Source organism: Sorex araneus, chromosome 7, assembly GCF_027595985.1.
Source record: "Sorex araneus isolate mSorAra2 chromosome 7, mSorAra2.pri, whole genome shotgun sequence".
In the NCBI taxonomy this organism is placed as follows: domain Eukaryota; kingdom Metazoa; phylum Chordata; class Mammalia; order Eulipotyphla; family Soricidae; genus Sorex; species Sorex araneus.
In genome coordinates, this window is record NC_073308.1 from 60,290,201 (window position 1) to 60,309,017 (window position 18,817).

General features: G+C 54.7%; 1 protein-coding gene across 1 annotated transcript in view; it reads left to right on the forward strand.

The window, feature by feature from the left end:
• Positions 1–18,817, forward strand: part of GATB (glutamyl-tRNA amidotransferase subunit B) — a 62,493-nt gene that overhangs the window by 20,639 nt on the left and 23,037 nt on the right. Inside the window, exons 3-6 of the mRNA XM_055144853.1 lie at positions 6,608–6,721; positions 8,302–8,500; positions 8,887–9,009; positions 16,959–17,072. Coding sequence (XP_055000828.1) covers positions 6,608–6,721; positions 8,302–8,500; positions 8,887–9,009; positions 16,959–17,072 — 550 coding nt within the window. The remainder of the gene's footprint in view (positions 1–6,607; positions 6,722–8,301; positions 8,501–8,886; positions 9,010–16,958; positions 17,073–18,817) is intronic.

Here is an 18,817-nt window from a genome sequence, read left to right on the forward strand (position 1 = left end):
TCTCTTTCCTTTTCTTTTCTCCCCCACCACACCCCATTTTTTTTTGATGCCTTTTGTGACATTGACATTTTTACAATAGCCCAAGCCAGTTATTTTATCTGATTATCTACCCTTGAAACCACATAATTAAGGAAATAGAGTCTTTTGTCCTCTGAGCATTTGCCTTGTTTTCCTTTTATACTCCATGATTTCATGATTTGCCTCTAAGGAAATGATGCATTCCCTACCGGAGGCAGAAAATCAGAGATGGTTTTCTCTTCCCCCAGATCTGTGTCCTAATACATTCTTCCTGAGTCCCAGGTCATGCCTAGCTGATGAACATAGCAGGTGCGTCTTTGGTACAATGGCAGGTGTCTCTAGGGATTTTGCTTTTCATATTCACAGGCCTTGTTCCCGGACCCCCTCTCCACATCAGTCGGTAGTGAGTGACTAGCTGGCATTTCTTAGCATTCACTGGATTCAAGAGAATTGTTTTGTTTCTCAACAATATTCAAATCTTTCATCTTAATCCCAGTCTTTTGTATAAAGATCTAAGTAGATCTCATTCTGAAATCATTAGCGCTTTCTGTTCATGATATTAATGTTTCTCATCACAATCACCGATTACGCTTAAGGGTCCAGGAGTGGGGTAATAGCCAGGCCACTGAATCTCTGCAGCTGGAGAGGGCTGGGAGCAAATGTTAGAATGGTTTAGCACAGACTTGGCTGTTTCAGGATGAGGATAGTGTCAATGAGTAGGTTTCTGTGTCTTAGGGTTTTTAATGTCCTTCCTTAAAAATTGAAAAAAATGGAAGGTCATCAAAATTAATGTACAAAATCATCCTCCATTGAAAGACCCAGCCTCCTCACAAACTATTACCTAAAAATTATTTTGTAGAGATTTTGGGGTTTACTCCTGGCTCTGTGCTCTGGAGTAAGCCCCAAAGCTTACTCGTAGTGAGCTTGGATGACCATGTGGTGTCAGGAATCGAAACTCAGTCAGCCAGGTGCAGAGCAAGTGCCCTGCCTGCAGTCCTGTCGCTCCCGCCCTGAATGGATGTTTTTTTGCCCTTGATCCTGACCACTTCTGAGGAGACAAATTGGCGCAGAAGTGCTGAAGACAGAGCTGCAGTGGGACCAAAGAGAGCTGAGACCGAGAGCCACGCCCTCCCCCGCCCTCCTCTTTGGAATGAGCTTTGATATTTGTGAAAAACAAATCTAAAGAAAAGAGAAGTTCTAGAGCACTTGCTCTTTTCTAGGCCATATTTAGCATAAAAAATGTTTTTATATGGTGTATCTATCTTTCACAGAGTGATAGAACTTTGGATATACAAAAGTCTATATTAAAAATTCTTACAGGGGGCTGGAGTGATAGCACAGTGGGTAGGGTGTTTGCCTTGCATGCGGCCAAGCTGAGTTCGATTCCCAGCATCCCATGTGGTCCCCTGAGCACCGCCAGGGGCGATTCCTGAGTGCAAAGCCAGGAGTAACTCTTGTGCACTGCCAGGTGTGACCCAAAAAGCAAAAAAAAAAATCTTACATCAGGATCCTCTGCGAGCTGTAGTAAGGATTCACCACCGGGATCTCACCATTCTACAATGAAGTGATCATCAATGTAAAGAGAGGGGTTTGGCAGGGCGATACCATTTCACCGAAACTCTTCAGTGCCACTTTTGAGAACGTCATGCGATGACTAGAATGGAAATAAATGGGAGTGAAGATAGATGGTCGGCAACTACACCACCTCCACTTCGCTGATGACATCATTCTAATAACACTAAACATCAGCCATGTGGCATGAATGCTCGCCAAGTTTGACCGTGAGTGTGGAAAGGTCGGACTGCAGCTGAATCTCACGAAGACAATGTTCATGAGAAACGGACTAGTCCCTGACATTCCTTTTGCTCTCAATGGAACAAACATCTCTGAATGCAGCAGTTATGTATACCTAGGTCGAGAACTCAACATGACAAACGACCTGGCACCTGAGCTGTGCAGGAGGAAGAGAGCGGCATGGAACGCCTTCAAGAGCTTCGAAAAAGTGGTCAAGAGGATGAAGAATCTCCATCTCTGGGCACATCTTTTTGATTCCACCATTCTTCCTGCACTAACATATGCCTCAGAGACCTGGGCCCCATGAAAACAGGATGAGAACGCTACTCAGGTCACCCAAACAGGAATCAAAAGAGCTATGCTTGGAGTATCACGCTTCACTCAAGTGAGAGAAGGAATCTGGAGTTCCAACCTCCATTGATGATCGAAGATCAGGGACACTGTCTCGTTTGCCAGGGGGTCAAAAATCAGATGGACCAGACATGTAATGAGATTTATAGACAACCAATGGACTAGAGCTGTTACCAACTAGATTCCACGGGAACATCAGAAGATTACCTCGCCGCCCACCTATGAGATGGTCAGACTTCTTCGTTAAGACAAACCATTTGGTGCTCTTCATGTTACTGGCGCCCGCTCAAGCAAATCAATGAATAATGGGATGACAAGTGATTACAAATGATTAAAAATTCTATAGAAAATATTTTTTCTTTTTAAAATGTAGAAGCCAGGAGCCAGAGTGATGGTACAGTGGGTAGGGTGCTTGCCTTGCACATGGCTTATGCGGCTTTGATCCCCAGCATTTGATATGGCCCCCCCCAGCCCATCAGGAATGATCCCTGAGTGTGGAGCCAAAAGTAAGCCCTAAGCATTGCTCACACACACACACACACACACACACACACACACACACACACACACACAGACACGTGCCAGACAGTACAGGAGGCAACCTTGACTCTGGTTAGATCCAGCACCACAGATAGTCTGTGAGCACCACCAGGGGTCAGTCCTGAGCACAGAACCCAGGGTAGCCCCTGAACATCCCTGGGCATGGTCTGTCTGCCTTTCCACTCCCCCCCCCCCAAAAAAAAAAAACAAAAACCTTTTAACAACCACTTTTAGAAAGCTTCAATATTGCTTTCTAAAAGCTCAAGTTTCTGTGTTGGTTCACGTGATGAAGGGATGTGGGGTGAGGGTATCAGGAACCCGTTTTCTCTGCCGTAATGAAAATCTGCGTGGTACCGTTGCCTTGAATAGGAATCAGGAGTTCTTGCTTTGAGACAAGTTTATGGCTAGTAGCAAGATAAAGGCCCATTTTACTGCCTTAGTTTTACTGAATCTTAATTAATTTCTCTGGATACATGAAAGCATTTGACATGCTCTGCCTTAATCGTTAGATCTGTCATATGTAGCATTAAGCTTCACAGAAAATTGCCATTTGGGCTTTTTTTAGAAAACACCACTTTCTAGTCCTTGTGGTATTATTCCAGGGGAATTTCTGGCTAGATTCTCCGTGCATCCATGTGTCTAGTTATTCTGCCTCATGTTTTTAAAAGGAGATACTGATATCCATTGCACTAATTTTGGGGATCAGAGCATCAGGGTCTTATCAGTTGGGGGTCTTGTAGCAAGAAGAGAGAGAGGGTGTGAATCGCAGGTTATTTTGAAAGTGCAGTGTAAGCACATCATCAAATATTCCCTGATATATAACTTCCCGATGCAGGCGTTAGCGACCAGATTTATTTGTAATTAGTAGAGTTTCACATAATTGCGCTGAAATCCTGCGGGATATTTTATGGAAGGAAGTGGGCTAAGCAGTCCTCATTGTCGTCGGTCTCCTAATTTGCTTAGTAAATCCTTTCCTAATAGTCCACGTTAGACTTCGAGTTCATTCCAGCCCAAATGGAATTATTGCAGACGTGCCTGAGAAATGAGCAGCGTTTCATAACTCTTGGCAGGGAAAAACGGCGCGCGCAGGATTTTCGTCTCTATCTTGCAGAGGCGCGAACCTCTCAGCAGAGAGACACACGGAAGCGGACAGAACAGTGCACGCCTGGGGCAGGCTTGGCCCGCATTTCCCCGGGCCTCGAGGCTGCTCGGCAGAAGCCCCTCCCACAGGCCACAGACCCACACGCGCCCATCAGCTGCCTTGGGGCCCCTGAAGGCCACAGTGGGGGGTGGGGCTGGGGTGGGGAGGGAGGGCCAGGGTTCCTTGCAGTCGCTGGGCCCTGTCCATGACCTAGCCTGCTGCTCATGAAGCTCGTCGTGGGTCTCGTCTCCACCCACCGCTGCTGCTCACAAACCTCCCTCGCGTCCTGCGTGGCTGGAAGGATTCGCCTCGTTAGATCCATCATGCTGTTGGTGTTTGTGTCTCAGGGTTTGGAATCCCAGCAACAGACCTGCAGGCCCCCTCACTGCCAGCCCACCCACCAGCCGGAGGGAGGGTGCTGAGAGTCTGAGGAGGGATGGGGCCCCGTGCTCGCCATCTTGCAGCCCCGCCTCTGCAGACGAAGCAGAGGTGCAGACTGCCGAGACAGAAGCACCAAAGCGGTACCTGACGGGGTTTTTTTGGAGACAGACAGGGTGGCAGCGGAAAGGCTGGGCTCGAGGAGTCCGGCTCGCTGGCTTTGCCCCTGGTTATCCGGGACTAGGGTGGGTAGGGTGTTTGCCTTGCACGCAGCCAACCTGGGTTGATTCCTTCGTCCCTCTCGGAGAGCCCGGCAAGCTACTGAGAGTATCCCGCCCACACAGCAGAGCCTGGCAAGCTACCCGTGGTGTATTCGATATGCCAAAAACAGTAACAAGAAGTCTCACAATGGAGACATTACTGGTGCCCGCTCGAGCAAATCGATGGACAGCGGGACTGCAGTGCTGTCCGGGCCACGTGGTCACATCACTTAGCGTCGCTGCTGCCCTGTGTCTCTGCAGTAGGGACAGTCGGTGTGTCTGGCCCAGCCATGAGAGAAGTTCAGAGCGACTGGGCTGACAGGCGGGGCACCCCTGCCGCCCCCCTCCCCCAGGCACGGCACAGCCGCCCACCTCCCTGCAGCCGTGTCCTGAGGCCAGAGAGAAAGGGCTGCTTCAGGCCTTCCCAGGAGCGAGAGAACTGTTTCAGGCTCACCCCGGGTTCCTTTGGAGTCAGTTGATGTTAACGGCAGAAAAACTTCTGGAATGAGATTTCATCAGGAGAAGTGAGTGTTCCAAGCTCGCTCTTTGATCAGCTCAGACATGATCGCTTGTCACTTCAGGGCACTTCCAAAAGCAAGTGTGAGCCCAGGAGGTTGCAGGTGGTACCGTTGCCACCGTCTGAGACGCCTCATGCTCATTTGGGCTCCACTGGCGTCCCTGAGCCGCACCCACGTCACTCCTGTGTGTGAGGCCAGGGGCCCAAGGCTGCCCGGTTAATTCCCGTCTTGAAACAGGATCAGATAGTGTTCTGTGCAAACAGGCCAGTCTGCCGGGACAGGAGCATGAAGGGGAACCTGGGAACAGTCCATGTTCTTACTTAGGAGGGCTTCCTAGAGGTGGTGCCCTCTCAGGGGGTTTCAAATAGAGGAAGAAGTAGGGGAGCCAGAAAGTGTGTATGGTTTGTTCTAGAGAACCAGACTGTAGTGTGTGTGGGTGCCAGATAGGAGATAAAACAAAGGAGCCGGATCATGTGGGCACTGTGCCTTTATCCCGTGGACACTGGGCTGTGGAGGGATTTTATTTTATTTATTTAAGAAGTTTTATTGGATCACCGTGAGTGTTACAAACTTGCATGATTACATTTCAGTCAAACAGTGCTCGAGCACCCATCCCTCTACCAGTGCACATTTTCCACCACCATTATTCCCAGTATCCCTCCCGCTACCCCTACCCCATCCCACCCCCTGCCTCTGTGGCAGGTACAATCCTTTTTACTCTCTCTCTAATTTGCGGCAACATGATTTGCAATACAGATACTATGAGGTCATCGTGTTTGGTCCTTGGTCTACTTTCCGCACACATCTCCCATCCTGGGCGACGCCTCCAATCACCATTTACTTAGTGGCTCCTTCTTGTGGAGGGATTTTAGACAACAGGCACTGTGAGATCAGCTCAGAGCAGGCACGAATCTGAAAAGATTGGAGGGTGCTGCTGGGTCCTGGGGACTCGGTGCCAGCAATGGAGTCCTGCATGCCTCAGTAGCCCCAATATCTGGGACTTTCTAACATGTAAGGCACAGTGGGGTGGGGATTCAGCCCGCGTGGATTTTTCCAAGTCATGTCGTGTCGCCTCTTCACATGAGCTGACTGGGCCCTCCTCCACTCAGACCCCTCTGTATCGCCAACGCTCCTTTTTTTGGCCTCCCTTCCCCGGGGCCGCTGTGCAGGAGCAGCCTGCGGGGGGTGATGGAGACCACACGCCTGACCCTGAAGTTCCTCCAGCCTCCTAAGCAGAGAGACAGATGCCAGACATTCCCCACCCCCCCAGCCTTTCGTGTCTGCCCAGCCCCTGCATAATCTTCCCTCTTAGGGGGGTGGGAGGGGGGTGGCTAAAGAGAGAGCCTGCCTTGCAGTGCGGGCGCTCACACCAGCATCGTTTGCGCCTTGACCCCTGTGCTCTCGCTCTCTCCAATCCCTACACTTTCTTTTTACCGAAATCTGCTGGTTCTAGACCAAGGTTGGCCTGCGAGCCCAGTTCCCCCGCACACAGAGGCAGCGGTGCTGCCCATTGGTGGTGTTAGTGGGGGGTGGGGTGAGGTGGTAGGGGTGTGTGGGGAGGGGGCATTCGTTCAGACGGATGTGACGGGGGCGTGGTGTCTCCACAGGTGCTCAACAGGAGGTGTGTGGAGGCGGCAGTGATGACCGGCCTGGCGCTCAACTGCCACATCAACAGGAAGTCCCTGTTCGACCGGAAGCACTACTTCTACGCCGACCTCCCCGTGAGTGGGCTGTGGGGACCCCCTGAGCAGGGACACTTGTCAAGGGTTGGGGCTGTATCTCTGTGTTTGCAGGCAGAGCTCTGTCCCTCTCGGTGGGCTCCTCTGTACCCACCCGCCCCCGCCCGCCCATGTCTCCTGGTTCGGCTGCAGATGCCCAGACCCCTGCCTGGTGCTCCTGGCCTCTCACTCCAACCGAACAGCCAGTCAGAGCACAGCTCGGCCACGGTGCCCAGTGCAGATCGCCTCTTAGCACAGAGACAACACAGGCCACACAACCCTTGACCTAGGGCAGGTGCCCAAGAATTGGCCTGTCTCCGGGGGGTGGTCCTGTCATCGTGCTGGGAGCAAGCACGTGGGCCCCTGCAGCCGAGATGCGGGCTGGCGGAAGCCTGGGCTCGTGGCAGAAGCGGGCCCAGCACAAAACCCGTGTCCGCGGCCTCAGGCTGAGGCTGAGAGATTGGTTCCCGCTGAGTGGAGGACGGGGTGAACTAGAGCTGGTCCCTCAGAGGGTTGAACGGAACCCAACTGCCAGGCTGAGTGGGTTTCCCAGAACAGTTTCTGCTGGGAAGTGGATGGAGCCCGGCCCCTCATGACATTTTCTGGGAAAGTGCAGCCTGAGGCCAAAGCCTGACTCAGGCCAGGGGGCCCTGGAGTACCGAGCAGCCTCACAGCCCTCGTACACGTTGCGAGCCCACCTCGGCCGCCAGTGACCCGGCTCTTCCTGTCTGAGCTGAGTGGGGGTGACCCTGGGCTTCCTGGAGTTCGGCTCAGGGAGTTTCCCCCACCCTCCAGGAGGGGCTGTGGGCTGAGGGCGCGCGCAGGGCTTAGCTAGCCCCAACGCCTTAATGGGCAGTGCCGGCCAGTGGGCTCCGGGAAACAGGCTTTTCCCTGGGGTCCCTGGCAATGAGGTGATTGTTACTCCTCCCCCAGTTGGTGCTTGGGTTTGTGCTGAGTTTTGCATTGTTGCTGAGAAGGGGTGCAGGAGAGTAAGGGAGGCCGGACGGGGAAGGGACCCATGCAGGCCAGGGTAACTGGCTGCAGAGCTCCCGCTCACCTGGCGTCTTTGCACTGTGTGTGTGTGTGTGTGTGTGTGTGTGTGTGTGTGTTGGACCACACCCAACAGTGCTCAGGGCTCACTCCTGGCTCTGTTGGCAAGGATCACTCCTGATGGGGCTCGGGGGACCTTATGGGGCCACCCTGGGCTTCAGCTGGGGTCTGCTGCATGCACAGCAAGTGCCTTCTCCTTTAAGCTCTCCAGTGCCTGGTGCTGGAGCGATAGCACAGTGGGCAGGGAATTTGCCTTGCACGTGGCCAACCCAGGTTTGATTCCCAGCATCCCATATAGTCACTCCCTGAGTACTGCCAGGAGTAATTCCTGAGTGCACAATCCAGGAGTAACTGCTGTGCATCACTGGGTGTGACATAAAAAGTAAAAACACAAAAACAAACAAAAACTCTCCAGTGCCCGTGAGCATGTAGGTTTGCGGCACCGCAGAGAGCAAGACCCGCCTCAGTACATGAAAGGCCCAGCTTTTCCGCACGTCAGCCCGCGACTGAATCCCGTGTGTGTCTGTCTGCAGGCCGGCTACCAGATCACCCAGCAGCGCCTCCCCATCGCTGTGAACGGGAGCCTGGCCTACAGCATGTACACAGGCCCACAGCCGAGCCAGGTGGTCACCAAGACTGTGCGGGTGCGGCAGATCCAGCTGGAGCAAGACAGCGGCAAGAGCCTGCACGACGAGCAGCGGGCTCAGACGCTCATCGACCTGAACCGGGCCGGTAAGCACGAGGCTCCCGTCACTTGCTCTTCTAGAATGTTCCCAGACTCACTGAGGACACAGGCCTGAGGGGCCCCAATGGGGATTGAAGCATGAGCCACGGGACTGGCAGAGCCCGGGCGGCACTCAGCTTAGTCCTCAGCTTGCTAGTGCCCGCGTCCGAGGCGAGAGAACCGTGAGACCCCGTGGTGTAAGCAGCGTTAGGAGGAAAAGTCCAGAGTTCACGGTCAACGGTGATGTGGGGATAGGCAGAGGCGGGGCAGGAGAGAGAAACAGCTCAGAGGCTAAAACCCTACACAAGAGTCAGTGGGTGACACAAGCGTCGCGTACTGCGGGTGGGTGAGAGAAGGACACACCGGGGAGACTCACTCTGCCTCTCTCTGGAAGGGGTCGGCCTTCTGGAAGTGGTCCTGGAGCCCGACATGACCTGCGGGGAAGAGGCTGCCACAGCCGTGCGGGAGCTGCAGCTCATCCTGCAGACGCTGGGCAGCAGCCAGGCCAGCATGGCAGGTAGACTGTCCCCTCCCCCCGCCCCCCTCCAGCATGGCAGGTAGACTGTCCCCTCCCCCCGCCCCCCTCCAGCATGGCAGGTAGAGCTGTCCCCCCCACCCCCCTCCAGCATGGCAGGTAGACTGTCCCCCCCTGCCCCCCTCCAGCATGGCAGGTAGACTGTCCCCTCCCCCCGCCCCCCTCCAGCATGGCAGGTAGAGCTGTCCCCCCCCACTCCCCTCCAGCATGGCAGGTAGACTGTCCCCCCCTGCCCCCCTCCAGCATGGCAGGTAGACTGTCCCCTCCCCCCGCCCCCCTCTAGCATGGCAGGTAGATTGCCCCTCCCCCTGCCTCCCTTCCACTGCCCCCACTCGTTCTCGCTCCTCTTTGCTGTCAGCTGCATGAGGCTTAATTCACACCCTTTCTTCTGCCTTTTGAACCCTTGGGTCCCGGGCCTGGAGAGATGGTACAGTGGGTGGGGCTCTTGCCTCACATGCATATGGTCCCCCAAGCACAACCAGGAGCAATCTCAAGTGCAGAACCAGGAGTAACCTTTGAGCATTGTTGGGTATGGTCAACCCAATTTTTTTTAAATAAATTTTTTTCAAAAGGGGTGGGGTGTGGGAAGATAGTGCAGTGGGTAAGGAACACGGCTGACCCTGGCATCCCAGATGGTCCCCTGAGCACTGCTAGGGGTAATCCTTGAGTGCAGAGCCAGGAGTAACCCCTGAGGATCACCTGGGGTGGCCCAAAATTTTTTAAAAACATAAATAAGTGAACCTCTGGGTCTTCTTGTCCCACCCTGAACCCCCTGAAAATTTTTTCTGGATTTCTTTTCGAAGTCCGCAGCCTACACCCAGAGCTCACACCCCAGCAGTGCAGGGAGGGTGCTGGAGTGCGGCAGACGCTGTCCCTGGGCCTCCTGCCTCGGGCTGCCGGGAGGATTCGCCAGAGAATGGGCTTCGCTGGTTTCCTCTTTCTCAGAGCGAAGCTGGTGCACGTGTGTGCGTGTGCGTGTGCGTGTGCATGTGTGTGTGTGTGTGTGTGTGTGTGTGTGTGTGTGTGCGCGCGCGTGTGTGTGTGTGCGCGCGCGCGCGCGCGCGTGAGCTGCTGCTAGGCCTGGGAATTCTATGTAAGTGGCACCAGTTGCTTCTCTCCCCTTGGGGCACTGGTTGATGCTCAGCGCTGGCACCTGTCGCTCATTACATGGCCTCTCAGCCGAGGTCATGAACTCCCAGACTTTGAGATCAAACTGGAGGTAAAACCAGATCTCACACAGGCAGAAGAAACATGTCCTACCTTTGGGGCCAGCACACTCTGAGGGTTTGCCCTCGGGCTAAAGTTCACCTGTTGTGAACAGACTCTGTTCAGGCCTGTTCCCCGGGCCCCTCTCTGGCACCTCCCTGTCCCCGGAGTTTTCTCCTCTGGTTTTTCCTCTTTTTTTGCACCCAGAGGCATTTCAAGAGTCCTGACCATGCCTCCAAACCCACCCACCCCCGCTCCCAGACTCCTGTTGGCATGAGGAAAGGAATAAATCCTGCCTCCACGGCCGCACCCTGCAGGAGCTGGCACTCGGGTCCTTTTGAGAAATGCAGCCACCAGCACGGACGCCGGCGTGTCATGCTTCTGGATGTATGGCAAGAGCCGTGTGATAAGCCCCTGGCTCAGGTGATCCTGGAGGCTGAGCAAGTCTGTGATTGCACACTGCAGGGGAGCAGAGAGTGGGCTCCCATCCGTGTCCAGAGGCCCCAGAAACAAGGCGCCAACAGCGTCAGGCCCAGGGACTGGAGCGATAGTGCAGTCAAGGCGTTTGCCTTGAATGCAGCCGACCCAGGTCAATCCCCGGCATCCCATATGGTCCCCTGAGCATCGCCAGGAGTAATTCCTGAGTGCAGAGCCAGGAGTAACCCCTGAACATCGTCAGGTGTGGTCCCCGCAAAAAAAACCCAACAAAACAAAACAAACAAAATAGCAGTTTCAGATCTGTCTGTGCCGGAGGCCAAGCACACAAGACTGACGTCCCAGCCGGAAGCCAGACATGCAGTAAGAGCAGATTCTTATGCCCTCAGTGGCCTTTTATTTTTTTTGTGGTTTTGTGGGCTGCCCACAAAGTTCAGTAGACACACACACACACACACACACACACACACACATACACACACACACACATACACATACAGAGGAGAATATGTGACTGGTTGGTGGGGCACCTTGTGGCCAGTTTTTATGTGACACTGTCAAATCAGCCACCACATGTGGTCCAGGTTGGGTGCCCATCAACACCCCTGACAGCACCCACGGGTCCTTCGCCCTGCGCTCCCTTCTCACCATTCACCAACCCTTTCGTATTGTGCAGTTCCTTTGCACATCACCAAGAGATACCTGGACTTGTGATGCCACATTTGCCACAGAGGGAACCCTCTGAGTGACACATGATCCCCTCAGAGTGTGGGCACCTGACTTGCTTCCCTCGCCGGGTCACAGCCACACCACCTCGTGCTGGCATCAGGGTCAGCTGCCTGCCCGGGTGCTTTCCAGAGACGAGGCTCTGCTTAGAGAGAGGACTTAAGTCCATCTTGGATGTCTGGCTGCTCTCTGACCCACAGGACATCGGGGCGATGTGTACAGGTCGGATGGTGACCCTTTCATGCATTTATGCACCGTGTTGAGTCTCTTTATTATTCTTACCGCCCCCTGCACCCGCGCCCCCAGCCCAGACCTATAGAGTCATCGGAAACAGGCCACCTGTTAGCAGAGAAGCGGCTCCATCTGGGTCCTTGCCAGGAGCTGTACCATAGGCAAGAGCTCATCAGTCAGTGACAGCTGAGAGGGTTCATTAAATTGCATTTGTTGTGACACTTTTTGTTGCTGTCAAATACAGATGCGACAGCTCTGCCTGGGCGCAGCCACAGACTGGCAGGGATACTTCCAAAGTGCTCTGGGGGAGTGCAGGGCTCCCGGCGTCTCCAGGGGTCTGGCTCTCTGTGCACTTGCACCTGCCAGGGGACGGGGCATCCATGTGTTGCTCAGGAAGTCGAAGGTGGCCCCCCCTGTCTCAGCCCACTGGGCCATCAGGCCAGTGACAGGGCCCGGGGCTGAGATGCTGCTTGGGCCCCGCAGTGCTGGGGACACGCAGGCCACCCAGCCATGAGGTCCGTGCGGGGAGTCACCGTGGCTCAGGGACCTCCAGGCTGTGCCAGGGATGCTCTGGGTGCCGGGTGGTGCTGGGAATAGCACCTGGCTCGGGCACATGCCGGACATATGCCCTATACACGGGCTGTTTCCTGGGCCCCGCATGTCTCTGCCGCCTCCTCAGGTCAGAGCCTGGCAACTTCGGGCCCCTGCCGGGAGGGCCTGTGGATGCCCAGGGAGCTTTCGGGCAAAACGCCAGCTGCTCTAGCGGCACCTCGGGAAGTTTGCTCTCTGGGTGTTGGTGCTGCTGAGCTATCTGGGCCGTGTCCCTCGGCCTGAGCATTGGGGCTGTGTGTGTGCTTGGGTCGAGTCGCCGCATGCAGGCACTCTGACTCCCGAGGGATGGGCATGATGACGTGTATGACATTAAGAAGCAGGCGCGGTTCCCTTATGATGACCTGGAGGTGTCGGAAACCTGAGTCTCCTCTGCAGCCCAGTCGGGATTGAAGTGGTTCCATCTTCTTTTACATGCACAAGGAGGTCTTTGATGAGCTGCGGGAAACAGAAAAGAACCCTCTGGCAGTGAACGTCGAGGGGGGAAGAGTGTGCGGCAGGGATGCCAGTGCGTCTGCACTTCCCAGACTACAGTGCTCGCCTGCCTTCAGCCTGAGAACGTGGACCTTGGCTTGAGACAGGAGTGACAGACAGCGCAGGCCACCCCAGACGATGAGGGTGCAGGGATGCAGCGTGCACTACACTGCTCGTGCCACAGAAACTTGGGTCTATGGCGGCCACTGATTATCCTCTTTTTTCTCAGAGAGAGAGAGAGAGAGAGAGAGAGAGAGAGAGAGGGAGGGAGGGAGAGAGGGAGAGAGAATGATAGAGAGAGGGAGACAGAGAGGAAGGGAGACAGAGAGGGAGAGAGAGGGGGAGAAAGAGAGAGGGAGGGAGACAGAGAGGGAGAGAAAGAGGGAGGGAGAGAGAGCGAGGGAGAGAGCAAGAGCCGAGCTGGTGCTGCAGTTTGTGTGAATTAAGCCCTATCCAAGCCTGAGCCCCAGTGGTGGTCTATGCCAGCACCACCATGTTAAGCACCCAAGAGCCCGGCTCCCTGGTGGCAGCATAGGGCAGCGGCGTGGAGGGCCACTAAGCTGGTGGAGATGGCCCTCTCCAGCTCCAGGTGCATATTGGGCGTCGGCCAAGCCAGGGTTTCCGTGGCTGGCTAGACCAGCGCCTGTGGACGTGTTTCCTTGTCGTCGTGTGTGGCGGCAGACAGGACAGTCAGCATTTGCACAGCATCAGCATCGAGCGAGGGAGGAGTAGGAGGTTTCCTGGACTGCTCTCGGGTTCACGAGAGGCTGTGCGGTGGACGGTTCAGCAAAGGGATATTCAGCCCCTTTATATAAGGGGTGGGACCGTGGCTGTGGGTTTGGATGTCTTGGGGCACCTGGGACCGAGCCGTCAGGATTCTGAGGGGCAACTGTCAGGCAGAACTGGGCCGCTGTGGACGGTGAGGGCCTGACCTGGGGTGAAACCCTGCCCGGCCGCTAGCGCAGGGCCTCGAGTCACCTCGAAGCCAGTGCCCAGAGCCCCAGGTGTCTGTGAGGTTAGTTACCACTTAGCAGCTCCTAGAACATCACTTTGGATTCTCCCAGTGTCCTCATTGGCTCTGTGCCCACCGTGCTGGATGCTCACTGCTCTTCTCCCCTTTGACTTTACTTAGGCTCCCGGCCATGCGCTGTGTCTCCTGCCACCCGCCTGGGTGCTGCCATCCGTGTCTGGGTGCACTGGTTGGGCCCGGGAGAGAGAATGTTGCCAGTCTGAGGCAGGGACAAGGTTACCCACCCTGCCATGCCCCCTCCCTGCCCCCCAAGAGTTCTTATTCCTGCCCCTTGGCATCTCCACTATCCGGCTGCCCCTCATGTGGACGAGATTTAAATGACCGGTTACCCACCCTGCCATGCCCCCTCCCTGCCCCCCAAGAGTTCTTATTCCTGCCCCTTGGCATCTCCACTATCCGGCTGCCCCTCATGTGGACGAGATTTAAATGACCGGTTGGACTAACTCGATTACCTGGAAACTGGATTACACTACTAAAGCCCTTTTGCAGGGAAGCTCCCTGTCAGTAGCGCTGACGGCCACCTTCCTGTGGACAGGCTCCGCTTTATGGCCAGGCCAGCGGCCTCTAATCACTATGTCATTCTGTTGGGGAATTCCAGCGATTCGTTTATACACAATCGAGTTAGCAGTCAGAGGTGATGGCCGACGATGGCGGTTCGGGAGGCAGGCTAGCTGGCGGGCTGGGTCCGGAGAGTTCCTTCGAGACTGTCCATCGACGGGAGGTGGGGGGCCTCTTTCTGACTTAAGCTGATGTAGGGACCCTGGTGCAATCCAGAAGCATCGTTCCTGGCCCAGGGTGGGCCGTGTTTCAGAGGTGTGTGATCAGAACCTCCGTGGACCCGGAGCAGGGCCCGCACGTAGCCAGGACTTGATCTGTTCTGGCCCTTCACGGCTTTGCTCGTTTTGGTAACCCAAGTCCCTTGCACCCCACGCCAGTGCACGTGACTGATGTGGGCTCTGGCTGGGTCGTCACAGTAACGCCTCCTGACCGTGGAGTCCGACTTCTTGGCATCTCACCTTCTGCTTCCTCTCCTCAGCCCTCAGTGATGGTGTGTGGGAGGGAGAGGAGGGAGCCGGGGGAGGGAGGCCCGCAGACAGAGTCGGGGGCAGGGCGGGGGGAGCTGTGGCAGCTGGGATGGAAGAAGTGGGAGAAGAATGGCTTTATGGGGGGCCGGCGTGGGGTGGACCCAGAGCTCTGCTTTGGGGGTCTGAAATGCCGGACAGCCAGCTGACGGGCTTGTCCTTGGTGCTCGCGTGGGAGGTGAGGGGATTTCGTGTGCAGAGAGGCCGGCTCTCGCTAGTGCCTGCGCTCCGTAAGCGGGAGGCAGGTGCTTTTATTAACAACAAGCAACAGTTTTGCTCCGGAGATTTGCCATCACAGTGCATGAATAAGCTTTATGAAATAGACTCCATAAAATTGGGTGACTTTTTTTTTTCCTTTTGTGGGGTTGGTGGGGGGTTCGGTGTCAGACTTGTTATGTAAGTTCTGGAGAATATTCAGTGCTCAGAATGAGATTGCTTCACAGCCCTTCCCACTAAATCCTCCAGCCCCTGCTGTTTACGGAAACGGTTTTCTATCCCGATGTTGTATTTCTGATGTGTGAGTGCAAAACTACGACGCACGCGGCCTCACTGTTCTTCAGCTGGGCTGCTGTAAATGTATTCTCCAGGGGCGAAGTGGAGCTGGATAACATTTGCAGCATGTGACTGAATGGAGCCCCCTGACCGCCCTCCCCGTTCCCCCCCACACACACCCTTTGCAGAATGCTCAGAAATGGGCCTGACTGCTAAGGCATTTTTGCATTCAAAGCAATTTAGCTAATTTGTCTAAAAGGCATTTTGTCTTCTTTGGATAGACGTTTTGTTAATGTTCGCTGCTCTTTTGGACTCCAGGCTAGTGGACCCGGTTTCCAGCATGCAGGATACTGAATGGCTCCTATTATGTGTGTGCGCGTATATGTGCACATGCATATGAGTGTGTGCATGCATTTGTATGTGTGCGCGTGTGCATGTATGTGTGTGCGTGTGTGCACATGCATATGAGTGTGTATGTACATGCATATGAGTGTGTATGTACGTTTGTGTGTGCGCATGTGCATGTCTGTGTGTCTGTGTGCTTGCATGCGTGTGTGCACATGTGCATGTGTGTGTGTCTGTGTGCTTGCATGCGTGTGTGTGCATGTGTGTGTGTGCTTGCATGCATGTGTGTGCATGTGTGTGTATCTGTGTGTGCGTGCATGTGTGTGTGTGCATGTGTGTGTCTGTGTGCTTGCATGCATGTGTGTGTGTCTGCGTGTGTGCGAGTGTGTGTGTGTGTCTGTGTGTGTGGTGTCTTCCCTGGGGACGTGGAAAGCAGCCTTTGACTTCTTACCCATGTAGATTCTAAATGATGAAAGATGGTCTTGTTTTGCGGGGCTTTTAGGGTTTGGGGTCACGCCCAGCAGTGATCAGAGCTTACTCTTGGCTCTCTACTTAGGGATCACTCCTGGTGACGCTTGCCGGGCCCTATGGGGTGCCAGGGGTCAAACCAGGTGCTACGTGCAAAGCAAGTGCCCTGCAATTGCTATGGCTCAGACCATACTTAGTTGTTTTTGTGTGTTTTAATTTTGGATTTAGTCATAGTGGCTCACTCTTAGTTCTGTGCTCAGGGATCACTCCTGGTGGTACACTACTGCAGTGTCTTTAACTGTCCCTCAGTAGCAGAGGTGATTACTGTGGCTGGAGGAGGAGGTGATCACGGTGGCTGGAGGGAGGAGGTAATTACAGATGCCACAGGCCCAGCTTATACCCTTGAGTGGTAAATTCTCCAAGACTCTTATAAGTCTTCTGGACTTGAGGCCGAAATCCATGTTCCCTTGAGAATGGCCGTAGGGTTGCCACGTGGGTGGTCATCCCCAAGGCCATGGCCCGGCCAAGGCTGCAGAGTAGAACCACAGAGGAAGTCTCCATATGAAAAGTGGGACTCTGTGTGTTTTAGTTTGCCACAAAAGAAGTTGTATCTCGATAGCCACTCTGTGGTGCAGATCCTCCTCTCCTCTGCAAGCTAATCAGTGCCCGCAATATGCACACACACTCACAACTGAAATACCCAGCCAGGTGCCACTCTGAAGTACAGGGCCGTGACTGTCGAGCCAGTGATTGCTCGGGAACTCTCTTGCCCTAAGAGACCGTGATGCCTCCGAGCCCGTCTCAAGGACTGGCTTTTCCTTCTCCCCCCACAGAGGGCCAGCTGAGAGTGGACGCCAACGTATCTGTGCATCGTTCTGGGGAGCCTCTGGGGGTGCGGACGGAAGTGAAGAATCTCAACAGCGCCAGGTTCTTGGCCAAAGCCATCGGTGAGTGAGCGTGAGTCGGCTGCTCCGCCTGACATCCCTCTTCCTGACGGTTTCCAGCCGCGTGTCTTGAGGCAGCCCCAGCCTGTGAGGCTAAGCCACAACCAGGTCTGTGCACGGCTGGGCCTGTGCACAAGGCTGGGGGAAGCTTTGGGGAGATGCGGGGTCTAACGGATGCAGGTGCTGCCCCATCCTATGGTCTCTCCTCTCACGGGCCCCGCCTGGGCTCTGGTGTCAGGCAGTGGGGGTATTCGAGAGAACAACGCAAGTCCCCAGACCTCTGGGATCCTCAGCTCAGGGGCCCCCACACAGCATCTCTCCTCAGGTGCTTTGCGTGAAGCAGCTTGAGCTGAGAGCCGAGTCCAGCGGGCGGGAAGTTCTCCACTTCTTCGTAAGAGAGTCTGCAGAGTCCTGCAGCTCTGTTTCTCCGATTCCCGCCCCGGCTCTCCAGGTACTGTGCAGAGAGCCTGAACTTCCTGCAGACGCATTTGTTCATTCTAGATTGGCCATAATTGATCTCGCCGGACAGCATGTTTTCTGCTTCTTACTGTTTTTGCTAATAGGTTGCATGTGCCTCTGTAATCAAGTATTGGTCTTACTGGAGCACATGCTGTGGGTATTTTAGTGTTGGCAAGTGCATAATAATTAGACAGGAAGAGTTGAGCCAGGTAAACATCTGGGGCAGTCCCACAGAAATGGACAGCTGTGGGCGATGGAGAGATAGTACAGTGGGTAGGGCGTTTGCCTTGCACACTGTTGACCTGGGTTCCATCACTGGCAGCCAGTATGGTCCCCTAGGGCTGCCAGGAGTGATTCCTGAATGCAGAGGCAGGAATAAGCCCTGAGCACATTCATATGTGGCCCCCTAAAGCCCTCTGCCTACTCCCCCCTCCATGAATACCTGTGAGTCTTGAAGGGAGGGGAAGACATCACAGAGAATAAACGTTCTCTTTCAAACCTAAGGCAGCCAGTGGGGAAGTGGTGGTGGGAACAGTGGGGTGTGGAGCCCACCTCAGGGGCACACAGTGCTGCTGCTGCACAGGTGGGTAGTCGGCTCCCGGTGTGCAGCAAACACGCGCTCTTCTTCAGGCGCAGCCACGCTCTTCTGTGTGGGCATAACAAGCCAGCCCCAGAGACTCTTTTTGAGATCAGACAAGACCGGGCACACTCAGAGTGGTATGGCCATAGATGGAGACTTTTTGAGTTGACAGTTCTTCAGGAAAAAAGACATTAAAATGTTCTGTCACTCAGAAGAGTGCAAGGGAGGGATGGACAGGTAATATTGAGGTCAGGTACTCACTGTGCATGCGGGTAACCCCCGTTCTGTCCCTGGTACCAAATGGTCCCCTGAACACTGCCAGGAGTAACCTCTGAGCACCTCTAGGTATTGCCCCAAAACATAAACACAACAAAGAGGGGTGAGGAAAGGTTCCCCAGATCAGAACAGAATGGAGTGGTTGGACTCTCGTTCCCTAACTGGAGGTGGGATCCGCGTGTCGGAAGGTTTGGGCCAGGGAGAACCCTTGGCTCGCTAGGTTTGGGAAGGGGAAGCTTGGAACAGATAGAAGAAAGTCACGTTTCACTGGGTGAGTGTTCTGAGACCTGTGATTCTAAGAGGCGATGAGGGTAATAGCCCAAATGAAGAAGCCGAGAGATTGCAGGTGGGATCCTGCCCGGTGGCCCATGAAGGAGACCCCTCTGCAGTCCTGACTGTCCCTGACCTTCTAGCCTGTGAAGGACCCATGAGG